This window comes from Emydura macquarii, unplaced genomic scaffold (assembly GCF_026122565.2).
Source record: "Emydura macquarii macquarii isolate MOO-44397 ecotype Brisbane River unplaced genomic scaffold, CSIRO-AGI_Emac_v2 contig_2676, whole genome shotgun sequence".
Classification (NCBI taxonomy): Eukaryota; Metazoa; Chordata; order Testudines; family Chelidae; genus Emydura; species Emydura macquarii.
This window is the reverse complement of record NW_027132813.1, coordinates 28,685,813-28,702,739: the sequence shown is the minus strand read 5'-3', so window position 1 is coordinate 28,702,739 and position 16,927 is coordinate 28,685,813. Positions and strand designations below refer to the sequence as shown.

General features: G+C 39.2%; 1 protein-coding gene across 2 annotated transcripts in view; it reads left to right on the top strand.

Annotated features, from left to right (window-relative positions):
* The window catches only part of FSHR (follicle stimulating hormone receptor), a 121,491-nt gene that overhangs the window by 28,169 nt on the left and 76,395 nt on the right, over window positions 1-16,927 (top strand). For both annotated transcript variants that reach the window (XM_067565117.1, XM_067565118.1), the window contains exon 2: window positions 13,431-13,502. In XM_067565117.1, coding sequence (XP_067421218.1) covers window positions 13,431-13,502 — 72 coding nt within the window. The remainder of the gene's footprint in view (window positions 1-13,430; window positions 13,503-16,927) is intronic.

Genomic DNA, 16,927 nt, shown 5'->3' with positions numbered 1-16,927 from the left:
GATTCTTTCCCCGTGAGAACTGCAGAACTGCCTTGAGTAAAGCCTGTTGATTCAAATGTGTTACACAAGAAAACAGAGGTAAAAGAGCTAAACAGACCTTTAGATAAAAGAACCAAGCTTGAATGAGATCAAATATCTGCAGAACTGGGAAAAAGTTACAATTTGTAACCATTTCAATACAGGCCTTAGTATTTGTGCCAGCCACACAGATAGGGAGGATGCTGTCTTGTGAGGTGCTGAGTGCTGTCCGCTGAAGATGCTCACCTCACTCAACCCATCTTACAAAGAACACATCTGACAAGTGATTTTTGATGTAGAATTAGATACATCCAGGCCCAAGGTTGTCATCTATATCACAAATGTAAGCCACATGCATAGTGTCGGTACATAGATGTTTATATTTGTTACATTTGTGATGTAGATGACAACTGGAGGCTTGACTGTATCCAAATCTACAGCAAAAATCACTCATCAGATGTTTTCTTTGTAAGATGAATTGACCCACTCAGGGGGATCCTCAGCTGGTGTAGATTGCCATAGCTCTATTAAAGTCCATTTCTTTCCAGCTTTACCTGAGTCTCAGCCAACTCAAAGCAAGTACCGTAGGACAATTTACACCTCAGCTATCAAAGTTTGCACCTGCTGAGGATCTACCCCACTGTACTCACATTGAGTTGGCCCAGATGGAGCTCAAGCACCAGCATCACATAATTCCTTTTCTGACCCTAAGCTTTGCAACCTTTGTTTTATCTTTCCGTAAAAAAGATCTCTCTCTCTCTCTCACACACACACACACACACACACACACTCTCTCTCTCTCTCTCTCTCTCTCTCTAACCTCACATGGGTAAATTCAAGTTAAGGTATCTGAAAACTTCTTATGGCTTTATTTTTTTAACTGCCTGCACGTGTGGCCTTCAACAGAGACGATCCGGAGTGCAGTGGTAGATGAGTGATATTATTAAGGACAGTGCATGCTTTGTCCTGAAATGAAAAGTGTATCAGTGTTGAGACTGAACAGACCATGTTTTGGGGAATAAAACAAAGAATAAGCTTAAAGGCATGTTGCTTGATAGATGATTTGTGAAGCACAACATTTTACCAGAGATGCCGAGGCATTCATTGTTCACAGAAATGTTATGCTTTTTTTCCATCCTCTCCTCTCTGTATTTCCTGAGAGGCCCTATGACAGGGAAACTTGGGTAATGAGTTAGTTGACTTTAGCAGGTCTCTTGGAAAGGGAAAAAAAAGGCTTTTCTAGAAGAAAATACCATGGATACCAGTGTAGGATAGAATTTAAGTCTTCTCACCGCAGGCTTATTCTGTTGCATATGGTGATACTAAAATGTTGGTATCTAAGAGACACTGTGCTGATGAAATGCCAGCTCAGGACTGAAACTAAAAATATACATTAGTTATGTTCTATGTACATTGGATGCCCTTAAAAAGTTTCCTTCTAGCAGTTTGCTGTAGGTGTGAGCTGATATTCCTCCCACTTAGTTTGGGAATACCACTGATACTACTACTATCTTTACCTACCAATAAAAAGGTAAAATGAAACTTTTTAAGGGGGCCCACTGTTGAAGGTTCAATATCACTTTTCACAAGCTAAATAATAATCCCAATAAGTTTAAAAGAATCTGCACAAATTGTCTTCATTACATACAGATCTGCAAAGAAGTAGGAATGGCCTCATCCCATCTCTAAAATATCTGCTTTGTCTGTGTTGCTTCATCTAACAGAGCATATAGAGAAATGTTTTAATTAATGTAGGAGATTTCTATCTATGTAAGTCCCAGATCTGAAGAGTTTCCTATCTATTACAACTTGAAAATAGGACATGTATAATATTTACCTTTTCAGATTTACAGTGCAGTCTTCGGTCATGTAGTAGAATGGCATTATTGTTCTTTCTTTAGAGAGCATATGAGTTAGCAAATCAAAGTCATGCCTTGTATTTTATGAATTATACTACAGTAGATCTCGTAAATGTTTAATGTTTTTAATAGTTTGTGTATTTCCTTTCTGGGTTGCCAAAACTGTAAAACAAATAGTTTGCATTTTGATGGGATTAAAAACACAAAAAGAAAGGTCTTGTGATTTTAGCACTGGAATGAGACTCAGAAGATCTGGGACTTCCTTTGTAACCTTGGGAAGTCACCTTAAAAAGGTGAAGTAAAGGTCATTGAAGTCTGTGGGATGAGGATTTCCCCTTGTGTCTCAGTTGCCCATCTGTAATATGGGAATAATTTCTTCAAATCTTTGACTGTCTTGTCTGTTTAGACTGTCAGATCTTCGGGCTGGAATAGTCTCTGACTATGTGGTAGTAGAATCACAAAGGGTCCCTGGGGCCTTTAGGTGCAACAGGAATAAAAATAATATATTGAAATTAAAAAAAGAGGGAGGAAGGATCATGTGGAGGAGCTTTAACATTAAGGGCCAGATTCTACCCTCATTGATCCCACTGAGTAGTACACTGTGAGTAGGACCATGGAATTCAATGGGATTACTTGAGAAGTAAGGTACTGTTTAGTGTGGCGGAACTGGATGTTTCGGACCAGACCAACAAAGGATTTTGATGCCTAAATGAGCAGATAGATGCCTAGTGGGAATTACAAAAGCACTTAATCAGGGTAGTTGCCTAACTCCCACTGAAATGATTTTAGATTAGATTTTAGGCATTTGTGTGGACTTTACTGAGGAAATCTCAGGATTGTTAGAACTTGCTTTAAATAACACATTTCTCAACTGCTTTAGGTAGACAGTGTTTAGGATGCCCGGATCACCTTCTAATGCCTTAGTTGCAACAGAATAATTGAATAGATCTAAATATTTCAGGCCAGATTCTCTCCTGGTGCAAATCATCATGCCTCTGACTTCTGTGGAGTTACCCCAATTTACACCAGCTAAAGAGCTGGTCCTTCTCATTTAGTGTTTTACTTCTATTACTTTCTTTTTGACAATTAAAGACACATGACAGTTTTAACCAAAATATTCTAGAAAGGGAGAGAGCCTCCTGGCCTCAATCGCCCCCCTCGGAACGCCACTGCTGTTAATTTTCTCATTAAAGTAATTTATATTGATTGATTGTCCAGGATTGACACTGGATCATTACATCAATCACTTCAGGAAAAAAATTGATTGTGAAATCTTCAATAAACATGACATCTACCACAATCTCTCTACCACCAAGAGGATAGCTATACACCAGATAGTGTCCAAACCTGCAGACAAAGGGGCCATTGTTGTAGTCCCTAGTCATGACATCCATGTCAATGAGTCGAACAAACAACTCTCTGACACCACCTAAAGAATTCAGTTCAACAGGAATTTAAATATACTATGAAATTCTTCCCCACACAAATCCAAGAGAACTCATCCCCCACAAATCCATCCCAGGGACTTTCTACATGTTTCCCAAGACGCACAAACAAGGGAACCCCTGCAGTCTCATCATATTTGGCCAAAGCATTCTTACTAAAGGACTCAGACACCATCTTTAAGTCACTCACCACACAAAGGGCCAGCTTCCTCCAAGACATTACTCATTTCCTCCAGAAACTCCACAACGTTAACAACCTCCCTCAGAACAGCATCCTTGCTTCCATGGATGTCACCTCCCTATACTCCAGTGTCCCTCACCATGAAGGCATCACTGCTTGCCTCAGACACATACAAGATAATGCACAGCACTCAAAAATCTACCCAAAACACATTGCCAGACTCATTCATTTCATCCTCAACCACAGCAACATCACATTTAACAACAATTTGCAAAACCACGAGAACAGCCATGGATACTAAGATGTCTCTCCAGTATGCCAACCACTTCATAAGCCACCTCAAGGCAGAATTTTTGGAATAATGCATCACAAATCAGTGACATACCTGACATAATCAATTATATTTTCATCCACCAGACAGAAGACCTATACTTTCTCATAGATTTTCTTCACAACTTCAACAACCACCACCCATCCATCAAACTCTCTCTAGATCACTCCCAGACCAGAATCAACTTCCTGGACACCATGATTAGCTTAAACAATAGAACCCTACAAACAACTATATGCAAGAAACCCACCAATCATCACACTTAGCTCCACAGAACCAGCAACAATCCCAGACACACCAATAAATCTATCTACAGCCTTGTGCTCAGATACCACAGACTTTGCTCCAAAGAGGAAGTCCAAGTTACGCACTTAAACTCTCTTAAAACTGACTTCACTAAACAAAGACAGTCCACCAGAGCAGTAAATTGCATCATGGAACGGGCCATCCAAATACCCCAGAAGAACCTGCTTCAATGCAGTTAAAAGAAACCCACTGACTGAACACATCCACACTGAACCACTCCACACTGGAACCCGTACGGCATAACATAAAACAGATACAACCCATACTCAATGGGGCCTCAAAGAAATCTTTCCTGAACCCTCTCTTGTGGTCTTCAGACAACCCCCCGACCTCACCAAGCTCATCATCAGAAGCAAATTCCCCACACAACTCAGAAAGGCAATAAACCCTTCCAGAACAACAAGTGCAAACCTGCAGGCATATCTCCACTGCTACAATGACCAATGCCCCCCATGATGCTCCTTTCAAGATTCATGCTTATCCCCCACTTATGGTGTACCTCCAGTGCATCAAATGCCCCAGTGACTACGTGGGTGAACCCAAACTATCAGTACACTCTCAAATGAATCCGCATAGTAAAAATGAGGATTCCTTCCTCATACCTAAAGAAGTGCTCTGTGTAGCCTGAAAGCTTGTACCTTCTACCCACAGAAGTTGGTCCAATAAAAGGTAGTACCTTACCTACCGTGTCTCCCTCATTTAAAAACAATATGTAAGAGCAAGGCATTTATTTGCTCTGTCAGTCCATCTTGGAAACTTCACTGAAGAAATATTTTTCAAGCCTATCCATACAATTTATATTGTCGATTTTCTCCTTTCACCCACTACTGTGACCTCAGTAGATTCTCATCCTGCTTTGTAGTGCTGCTGGTGGTTGTTTTATAATCTTTGGCTCTAGTCCACACATGTCACTTTGAAGCTACGCTACTGTAATGTGCTGTACATGGGACTTTGCCTTCAGACCACTTAAAGCTGAAACAAACATGGTATGCAGAGCTTCTAGCTGTCACAGTGTTGCCAGTTCTCATAATTTTATCATGAGCCTGGTGATATTTGGTATTTTTTTCTTCTAGCTCCTGGAATCAAGAGATTTCATGAGAATCTCAGCTCTCATTTTTAAACAATATTTTTCCATTCTTTATGGTTTTGGAGAAAAAGCTTGTAAACATGACATGAGTGCGCTCTAAGGCTCTGAAACCAGAAGGCAAATTAAAAAAATGTATTATTTACAAAAATCTCATCATTTTAAGCCAGTCTGATGAGTTTTTGGAACGTAACTAATGATTTTTGGATGCTTAGGGGCTAGCCATTCTGTGGCGGCAAACAACCAGCAAGTGTTTTGTAGACCACGAGTTTGGGAAACTCTGTGTAGTGCACTGACCTACCTGTAAAATAAATAAATAAAATTGCATTTGTTTGACAAAAGGCAATTAAAACACATATTTTGTAAATTGGCCAGTGGGGAGCTCACTAGTAGGAAGTGCTACCATTCTTTATGCAAGATGTTGAGTGCCATCAGCACCCACCGAAACCCATTTATATTTACTGGGTCATTTCCAAGAAGCTAATTTCTGGTGACAAACACTCACCATGTGTCAGAAACAACCATTCTGATCTATTTCCAACTTGGACAATTATAACAAGAACTTGGAGCCTTTCAGAATTAGAAATGGCACGGCGACAGCATCCCATTCATTTTTAGTAGATCTCCTAACTGCAACCAGTGCTTCAGGATGTGCAAGCTTGTGAACCCACTTGGCACATTCTTCATGCTGCTCCCTCTGCAAGATAAGAATGTTGGTTCTGCTGTGTTCAGGGCTTTCTGAAGCCCTTCCTTGGGTTGAGTGATTTGGCCGAGGCATGAGATGGCTACAATAAAATAAACTTTCTAGGAAAAACTAGAAATACAGGATTTGCAAATCAGTGTGAGTTCTGCTTAATGACTGATGGTGTAATGAAGCTCACAGACTCCTGTTGAGCTTGCATGGTTGGTATAAAGGGAAACTTAGAACATGTACTGAATGATTGTTTTTTAATATTAATAGGCATTGCCAAAAACAACAAGACTCTCCAATAAAACCTCTACACTGATCATATGATTTTCCAATCCAAAATCATAGCCTTGGCTTCCTGGACCTGAAACCCTACTTCATTATATGTGCAGCAGTTGTCACACTACATTTGCTAATGAGGTCTTTTTCTTACTAAAAGTACTGGTCCTTTCCCGTATTTGAGCTATTTTAAAATACTGTTGAGGAAAATATCCTTATGCTCATGTATTTCTGTTACAGGCCTTCCTAGCAAAATTATGTTCAGTGCCCCCATCTTAATCCCAATGACATCAACAGGACTGGTTCTGATCTCACTCCATTTAATTCAGTTGAGTTACTCATGATTTTCACAAGTTTAAGTGAGATCAGAATTGGGCCCAAAGGAATTTTCCATGGACTCTAATGGAAAGAAGATCAGAAGCTTAGAGCCAGATCAATGGAGCTACACATGAATTACACCACCTGTGGATCTTGTCCATCTTGTCTATTTTCCTGATATTATTACATGAAAAGTGAACCGTTTCATCGGTCAATCAAGAGAAAATGTAATAATTTAGAACAGCATATTTTTTTTTATTTTTTGCATACTAGCAAAAGAAAGAAAGAGTGTACACAAAAGGGTTCATGGCATCGTTTTGTCTTTTGTTGTTGGAAAGAGAGAGACTCATTTGTTTGTGTTGGAGCCACTAGCACATCTACAAAGTGGGCGGGAGGGACTTGCAAAGATAGGAAATTAAATTTCTCAGTAAATCTTTCCTTCTGACAAAATACACATTGCTGCAGAGGATAAGAAGGTGATAGCATCAGCCTATTACCTCAGAGATTAAAGTAAAATGTTCTTCAAATCCTATCATATTTATTTCTTTGGAACTGAATCGAGTGATTTGGCATTATGGTCACTGAGTCTTGTTGGCTTTTTATTTTCTTTTATTGTGGTACTTTACTTAAATTATAAAGTTTAGGGAACATACTTGATGTAGTTCATTTTAACGTCATGAATTTGCATTTTACATGAGCCGAAGAAGATAATTCTACAACACATATGCTTTCTGATTAACTGCGTGTGACTTTTAAATAGATGAGTGAAATAAGTTTTAAAGTGTTTTGAAAGACCTAAATTCAGCTTTGCTTTATGATGCAGAGATTAATCTTTTCTTCCTAGTATAACTTATGATAATCAGCGAAAGTCCTTTGTTATACAAGGTTATTGCCAGCTGTTGGAAATAGTGGCTGTAGGAATGGTAGTTTGATTTCATTTTAGCTACTTTGTGAAGTAAGCATGAGAAGCTAGCTCACAGTTAGATAAAGGCCTTTGCCTAAAATATCCCTCCCAATGTCAGCCTAGAAGAGACTTTAGTGCCACATCCTCAAAACTAGGTGTCTATGTTGGACATGCAAATAGATTTACATTCAGGTATAAACAGTTAACTGTGCACACAAAACATATATCTGCGTGTGTAAATGTCTACTGCTGCATAAACTACATGTTTTGCATGTACAAATACTTGTCTATCCACATATGCATGGTTTGCATATACAACTTTGGTACTTTAAAAAAAAATTGGCCCTGAAAGGCCATTTTTTGCTGAGTTCTGATTTGTCTGCTTTTCAAAAGACTTATTCATAATATAGGTCCCCCATGTTTCAGTGATTACTTCTTGCCCTCTGTCCCTTCCTGAGAGCTACTATATGCTGGGATGGGTTTGCTTTCTATCATTAGTTCAGTTTGCACCAGGTGGAAGTCAGGACATTCACTTCTGTGCCTCTGGTTCTCTTCTGTCAGGAACTATGGGCTTGAGTTCCCTCAGCTGAGCATGGGGCAAGCCAATTCAGCTCTCAAGCCATTTTATGAGCTTAGCTGGGCTGCAGAAGAATTGCCTGATTGACTGGCCCACTCGATTGGCTGCAAGGAGCCAACAGGTCTGCATTTAAGCTCAGCAGCTGCTCAACTTTTATGCTTATGATTTCTTCTATGCAGTTTTGTTCCATGCTAGGTCCTATCTGTACTGGCCCTGTGTCCTTGTCTGACTCTGACTCTGGCTCTGGCTCTGGCTTTGACCTTTGGCTCTGACTCCCAGTTCCTGTTTTCATCTCTAACCACTAGGCTGGGCTCTAATTATTAAGCAACACTGCCCATTCCCTAGTCCCTGACAGTATCTCATCTGTCGTGCCGGAAGGTCTTCAGCTATAAAACTCTTTCTTCCAGAGGAGGTTCGATAGACTCCTTTGATTACTGCTTTCAGGGCATGATATGTGCCCCATGTATTTAGGTGAGCTCATTCATGATCATTTTACTGCTGTTTCCTTTTAATCCCTATACTTTGTATCAAGTATGTCTTTCACTGACTGGGTGGTTTGGCTGAAGCTTTGGCATTTTGCGTTTACTAGATCTTCTGATTCTGGCTAGCTGTATGCTAAAGCTGTTTGTTCTTTTAGCGTGACATGAAGTTACATATTGATTATTGTATGGCAGTTAGATTTGTATCAATAGTACCTCAAATGTTTTAAATAACTACATCTAGTTCTCTCTGTGATATCCTGAATAAATCACAAGTGGAGGTTCTTTTCCACTCTGCACTCATCAGGCCTTAAATGGAACATTGTTGCATCCATTTTTCACAAATGATAGACCTTCAGTTGGCCGCTCATAGGAGAGCAACTAAAACAAAATTTTTTAATCAGTTCTTGCAAAAGGTTTTTCTGAGCATGTTCAATCCAGAGAAATTATGTCTGAGGGGAGACGTAATTGTGCATAGACAAAAAAAGAATGTTACAAATAGAGCAGAAATCAATTATCCTTATTAGTCATAAAAACAGGTAATGGGTTTAAGCTGGATAAGGAAAAATGTTAAATACTAGAACATTAACTATAAAAACAACTATGCAATGAAACCAGCTTCCCCAGGAGCCTGCAGAGTCACCAACAGTAGAGATATTTAAGGCTTGATTGAGAAACCTACCATACTTTCAGTGGGGTTTGGGAATAATGTGCCCAGTTGATACGTTACATACTGTAAATCTGGAATTACTGGAGTCAGGAGACTGGAGATCTGTTTCTGGCTAATGAACTGACTGGCTGTGTGACCTTGAGCAAGTCATTTCACTATTTTGCGCTTATTTCCCCTCCCACCTTTGCCTGTCTTGTCTATGTAGCTTGTAAGATATTTGGGGCAGAGACTTCCTTCCTATGTGTTTGTACAATGCGTAGCACAATGGGACTCTGATCAGGCCACTAGGCATTTCCATAATACAAATAATGAACTTTAACATCACTAGAGTTTTTTCCAAACATACATGAGGTTAAATGAAATCAGAATCTGGCCCACTGATAAAAATTCTACTCCAATGACCCCAGAAGGGGATGTGAGGACCTGGTAGGTGTGTCTTCCAACTTGCAGAACTGATGGTTTTGTGTACAGAGGTTAGACACTAAAATGACTTGCCTAAAAATAATACATACAAATATGTGCACACTGGGCTACTTGTCATTCTTTTTGGTGCTGAAAGAACAAACTGGATTAGAAAACTGCTCTCTGATAAATTGTTCCCATGACTGAAGTTCTATTGTTTTTTATTTTGTCCCATCTCTTTTCTGATTTAAAAGTCCTTTGAATTCAATGTCTTTCCATTCACTTCAGTGGGCTCGGAATCAGGCCATTAGTATGTAGACTCTATTCACATAAACTTTTAAACTGCAGATTAAACCCTTCACTAAGGAATTCTATAATCCAATCTGCACACACAGCTGATGTAATTTATAAAAATCAACTGAGTATTGAAAAAAATAAAAATAAAACAGAATGAATGTGATAGTGATGCAAAAAAACCCCAAAACACCCACAAGCCCGGGCTGCTGTTGAGTGGGTTAGAGATGTTTCTTTCCATTGTATGTAAACTCTTCAAATGTTTTTAGTTTCACTTTTGTGACTTATTCTTCATTTCGGCATAAAAATGCTTACACAAAAATGTTTATTAGCCAGCTGTGACCTTAGTAAAATTATTCTAAAAACAAAACCAAATAAGTGGTTGTCTGAAGCATCTACATAAAATATAACAAAGAGGGAATCACTACTTAACTATTGGAAGTTATTTAAATACAGGCCATTTCTTAAAACCCAGTTATTGAGATTTATCAACTATACTGCACTTCACTAGTTGTAATAGATGCATATCCATTATGTGATATAGGTGATAATTTCAACAAATAGCCTCTTCTAACTAAATTAGATTCATAGTCTATATCAATACTGCACTAAAATACCTGCAGCTGATCCCCGTCAGCTGACTCCAGCTTGTGGGGCTCAGGCTGCAGGGTTATAAAAATTGCAGTGTAAAGGTTTGGGCTAGGGGCTAGGACCCTCCCTCCTCACAGGCTTCAACCTGAGCCCAGCTGTCTACACTGCAATTTTATAGCTCCACAGCCCAAGTCAGCTGACATGGGCCAGCCATGTGCATTTTGTTGCAGTGTCAACATACCCTCAATATTGTTTGCAACAACAAGAATAACTCTATTACAGCCCAGTTAGGCACAATTTTTTGAGGATCAATTTTTTTAGTCCTAAATTTTTCTAAGTGGTGTGCAAGACTTTAGCCATTAAACTCCAGTTAAGTTTTAACTGCCCCAACACATTAAAAAAACAGTTGGATTCTGGCATCCTCATTCACAGTGAGTAGCACTTTACTCCACAAGATGTCCTGTTTCAATCAAAGTTGCAAACTAAGGTCCTGATTCTGCAAACACTTATATACACATAAGTAGCTTTACTCATATCAGTAGTGTCAGAGAGTTCAATGGGTCTACTCATGTGAATGAAGTTACTCGTATAATTGTATGCACCACAGGTGACTAAAGGATGGCAGATGCCATCTCTTAATTAGAGGTATATGCACATTTTGATGCTCTGCATCCACATCAAAAGGATTTGATTGAGAGTATTTCTGTACACAGGCAAAACTGTATATGGCTGTTCACAAAGAGCGTGCCTTCTAGGACCCCCTAGTCAAAGGAATTTATTGTTACAAAAGGCGTGTTTGGAGCAGTTTCAAAGTAGATCAAAGTTAAACAGTTTCCTGATTGGTTCAGTTTTGTAATACTAAGCCTACTGGGTATTTTGAAGGCTTCCATTTTATTTATCTGAACTGTGAGACGTAGCTTTGTATGAATTGCATTCACCATGGTTTTGGGAAAGCTTTACAAATTGCCTATTCCAAGTTAGGCCTTTTTCTGGAAGCTCTTTAATCCTTCAGCATTTGCATAATCTCAGTGCTGCAATTCTTATGTGACATTGTGTATGGAAGCTATTTCTGAACAGTTTCAATTAATAATATTAGGAGAATGATGAAGTCCAAAATGGACTTAATCAATTATCTTTCAACAGATGAAAATATGAGAGGGTCAATTCATTCCTGAGGTAACCCCATGGATGTCAATGGAGTTAAACGAGACATGAATTTCACCCAAGGTATTTAAATATTGAACAGTTTAAATTCAGAAACTAAATGAAGAACTAAATTCCACTAAAGTTACACAGCTAAATAGTAAAAATTCATTATAGTGGAATTCCAGTAAGATAATACCCTTATCTGAGATTTTGATTAGCACTTGATAATCGTATGGAAATTCTACAGTAATTACATGGCATAATGAGGGCAGCAGATTCTATGAATATTTGATGTGAACAACAGGATAGAAAGGCTCTCTAGCCTTGAAGTGCAGATTGTTAAAAGATAGGTATAAACTGCAAGGATGTACAGTAGATAATATCAATCCAAGTTCCTGTTTTCAACCCTGTACAGATGTTAAAATAAGGCAACATCAATGGAAATGAAAAGATAATAAATTCAAAACCATTAGGAAACAGTTCTTCACCCTGAGATGATAAAAGCAAGAAATAGCTATCAGGCAAGGTTGTTGAGGCAAAAATTCTGCGGTAATTCAAGAAACAATTAGCTGTCATTCCTGGAGAAAAATAGACTGAGACAGAAAATCACATAGTGACATACCTGTGTGTGGCTTATTGATAAAGAAAAATGCCCCCTTTTTTTCTTTTATGGCCAGTGTCTGTCTTTGCCCCTGAAAGGGTTTGAGTGTGACTTCATTTTCCAACAACAATTGTAGAAAGAAGGATAAATTCCTTTACCAACACATTGTAAGATGTGTGGCTCATTCCCTCCATATCACAGCTTTGTGTCCTGGCTTCTAATGCGTAATGGCATATCGGGTGGTGTTATATAACCTGATAAAGAGGTAATTTTAGCACAAATCATTCTTTATTTTTTCAGCTCTATAAATGACTATATTTGTGGAGGAAAAGCCATGAATTAGAATAATGTTGTTATCCAAAGACACCTTTCCTTTTTGTTTGTCAAGCACTACAGCATATTTCTGTAGTTCCCTGTGTTTACTGTGTTAAAAGCGATGAGCCCTGCTTAGCAGAAGGGGCCTAAAGTAGTGCACTGGCATTTATGTTCTTCCTAGTTTTTTTACAGCTGTCCATTAAAAATGTGTTAAAACACTGTCTAGATCAATATGGGAAAGAATCTTTCGTGACCCATGTTGTACTTTCTAAAGTTCTTATTAGTTCCACCACCATTCTGTGGAATATTGTGGGTAAATATAAGCACAAATGGATAAATGCAGTATATCCTAAAGTTACATCCACAGTAGATATTAGCTGACACCCAATTCCGTCTGTGCACTCCTATTATTTTGGGCCAGATTGTGGCCTGACCTGTGTGGTTATGCAAGGGAAAGGAGTTTAAGGCAACCCCTTTGTGTCTTGGGCCAGTGACCCATTCTGCCATTCACAGTGCAAAAGAAGAGGTGATCGGGAGGTGATCGGGAATGTCTGAATCCCCTGCCTCACAATGCATTGGCCAGCATATGTGCCCCAGGTATGGAACCAGAACCGTTTACTCCCTGCCAAAGCAGTGGGGAGACCAAAAGGGCAATGGTGAGTCATTCAGTGACATTTGGCTTCCTGGTATGCTCCAGTGGCAGCACAACCGCATGCTGCCCCCTGCTCAGGGCAAGCAGTTAATGCATAAGGGCCACATAGGGAGTTATCCATATTGTTGAGATGTCTTCGTCGTCGTCATCTTAGATTGTACAGACACAGAGGCAGAGATGATCTATGGCCTGAAGAATTTACAATCTATAGAACAGTGAATCTGTGGGGCCACTGGGTAGTATTCTGATATAAGTAATAAATAATCTGCATGTTTTTTCTTTATTTTCAGGAGATTTGTCCTCACCAAGGTGAGAGTCATTGCAAAAGGAGCTTTCTCAGGACTTGGTGACCTAGAGAAAATGTACGTATTTCATTCAGAGTGAAGCAAACTGTGTTATTTTAAACAGTGATTTGGGGTTGCAGATCCTTTTGCTGCCCTGTTCTGTAAGCAAGCCACTAACTCTCTGCACTGCAGGAATGTGTTTTTCATCTAGTTACAGATCTGTGGAAAATTGAAACAAAAGCATAAGCCAATTCCAAAACAATGTTGTCACAAATACATCTATACATTCACAAGAAATAGTGTTTGGGCAAGAGTTGAGATAAGCATACAGTTGTCAGCACAATTAACAAGTAAAATGTGATAGCAAAAGTCCGTGGGAATCTGAAAATTCTGTGCTTCATTACAGTAGATCAACTCAGAATCAGTGAGGAGAGCACCACTATTCAGAACTATGGGTCAGCCAATTTCTATTTCAGCAGTGAATAATTGGACTAGTGTTCTGTGTTACTGATTTGTGCTGAGATTTTCAAAGCCACCCACAGGATTTAGACATCCACTTCCCATTAATTTTAGGGCTCAGATACCATGAGGAATAAGTAGATATAATTAAGAGCCATAGAGCTGTTATGATTAATTATGGGCGTTAATGGTGAACAGATGTGTAATGCACCCATTTCTGTACTATCTCTATGGCACAGCCCAGTTCCTACTGTGCTTCCACCACTGAAAAAAAAGAACAAATAATCTGTCTGGTGCTCTCTTGCTGTAGAAATTCATAGACTCATAGCTTATAAGACCAGAAGGGACTATTGTGATCATCTACTCTGTTTTCCTGCTTGGCTCCTGGCTTCTCACCATCCTCCTTGCCCCAGCTCCCCGATTGTTGCCTCCAGCCTGCTGTTCAATCTTGCATGCAACCCTGTGGTTTTTCTCTTCAGCCTAAATCACTCTGCCCAGTAGTATCATTTTATTGGTCCAGTTCGCTCAGCACCACAGAGCCCTATAATGGCAGCCTTCCTGATTCATCAAAGCACTTAAGCACCTGCTTACCTCTAAGTATGTGGGTGGTACCATCCCAATTCAGTAAAATACTTAAAGAATATGATTAACTTTAAGCATGTTTAAGTCTCATGGGAAGCACAGAGAAAAAAGCCTGTTTGATTAGCAGTTGTGAATTTCACACTGTAATGTGACTTCAGACTCTTAGCAAAATAATGTGTTTGATTTAAATTTGATGTTTCCCTTCTTGTTCCCAGTTCAACTCCCAAATGAAGTCAATGTAAAAGCTTCTGTTGGTGTTGTGCAATTAGATTGGGCTCTTCGTGAAAATAACATTTTTCCTTTTTAAAAGAGGATGAAATAATTAATTGACTTTTTGACTAGGCAGCAGTCACACCACATTTCTCTATAACAACCCATCAGTGCAGTCTCGGCTATGAAGTAGTCGAAGGACTACCTCTAAGGTGATAGTGTTGCCCAGACTCCATGGCCCATTCAGTGTCCACTTCTCTTCTCGCATTGCCAGTGTAGATGCCAATTAGTGCCAGAAGTGTTTTTGTGGACATGGATATCTGTGCATTACGCCCTGCACATGGACCACCAGTACATTTCAACATAGGTCACTGAATAGTGGTCATTGAGTGACATTTGAACAAAATAGGCTGAATTTGAACTGATGCTGTATGTCCCATCTGCATGGTAGTGTGTAACTATCACCATGTTGAGGTACTTGATTACAACACAATAGCTCCTATCATGTTTAAAACACTGTTTGGTCTTTTAGCTTAGATTCAACCCTCATAAGTGCTTGTGTTCATGGTCCAGGAACATAGTTAAACAACTTGATCCACCAAGGTCAAACCATGATTAAACCATGTTGGGAGGACTGTATTGCCGTCAAGGGGCATCTATATATAAGTTGTTGGTGTAGATGGGCCCATAAAAGGGAATCTTATAGCAATTCGCTGAAACATTTGATCACCCAAGTTGAATTGGCATAACACGGGCTAATTTGGCCTACTACATTTTATTTCAAAGGACTATTTAGCTTTGCTCATCACTTGAATGCGACAAACAATCATCAGGAGAAAAAATAAAGGGGGTCACATATTGAATGGTCTCACAGTTCACCCGTTAGGAATAAAATCAAGTCTGATCATTCAGTTAGTTTTGTTGGCACTTGCTTATCACAAACTCTGCTGGTTTCCTTTTTTGTTTGGTACTTGCAGAACGTCATTAAACTCATTGGACTGTGAAGTGGGTTGTAAACCACTTACATGGTCTTTATTTACTCAAATCCCATATGTCAGATCTATATAAAGTGTGAAGATATCATTGAATAGGGTGTCTGTGACAACGTGGTGAAATATTGTTAACAAAAAAATTATATATGGAGATGAGCTCAGTTTGAAAATACATCTATGTGCTATTATAACTCTGGGGGTAAACAGCTTATAACAAAATATCTTTGAAAATAGGAGTATGATTAATATGTAAATGAGATCAATCAACATCAGAGATGTTGTATATGCAGATGAGAAGGCAAGTAGATAAAATATGAAATAGCTCACAAATCATAAATATAACTCATAAATCATTCATTGCAAATATTCATGATAACACAGGGACAAAAAAGTATAAAATCAAATGATATATTTTCATATAAAAATACAGCCCTGAGTGAAAGCCTTTTCTCTCACAAGATCATGCACAAGAAAAGATTAAAGCCAAATGAAGACTATTTAAAGGAAATGGCTATTAATAATGTGATATCTCAATGTGGTAAAATTTGGTTTGCCTAGTGTATACAAATTAGGTACTGCATTATACTGTGCATACTGTGCTTGCATAGAACTGGAAGATTAAAAATAAAGACTAAATTTGCTGAGTATATTAGTGAATGAGACATGTAAGGGAAAATCAGTAGCAAATAGATTTCCCAAAGACTAAAAGACCATTTTATTTACACTGTGTCTATTTGAGAGATGGTCAGACCCATTCGTAACTGTGTTTCTGAGCTGCAGGGGTCGGTCCTGAGGCCGATTTTGTTCAATATCTTCATTAATGATCTGGAGGATGGAGTAGATTGTACCCTCAGCAAGTTTGCGGATGACACTAAGCTGGGGGGAGTGGTAGATACCCTGGAAGGTAGGGATAGGATACAGAGTGACCTAAACAAACTGGAGGATTGGGCCAAAAGAAATCTCATGAGGTTCAACAAAGAAAAGTGCAGAGTCCTCCACTTAGGAAGGAAGAATCCCATGCACAGCTATAGACTGGGGACCGACGAGCTAGGCAGCAGCTCTGGAGAAAAGGACCTGGAGGGTAACAGTGGATAAAATGCTGGATATGAGTCAGCAGTGTGCCCTGGTTGTCAAGAAGGCTAATAGCATATTGGGCTGCATTAGGAGGGGCATTGCTAGCAGGTCACGGGAAGTGATTATTCCCCTGTATTCGGCATTGGTGAGGCTGCATTTAGAATATTGTGTCCAGTTTTGGGCCCC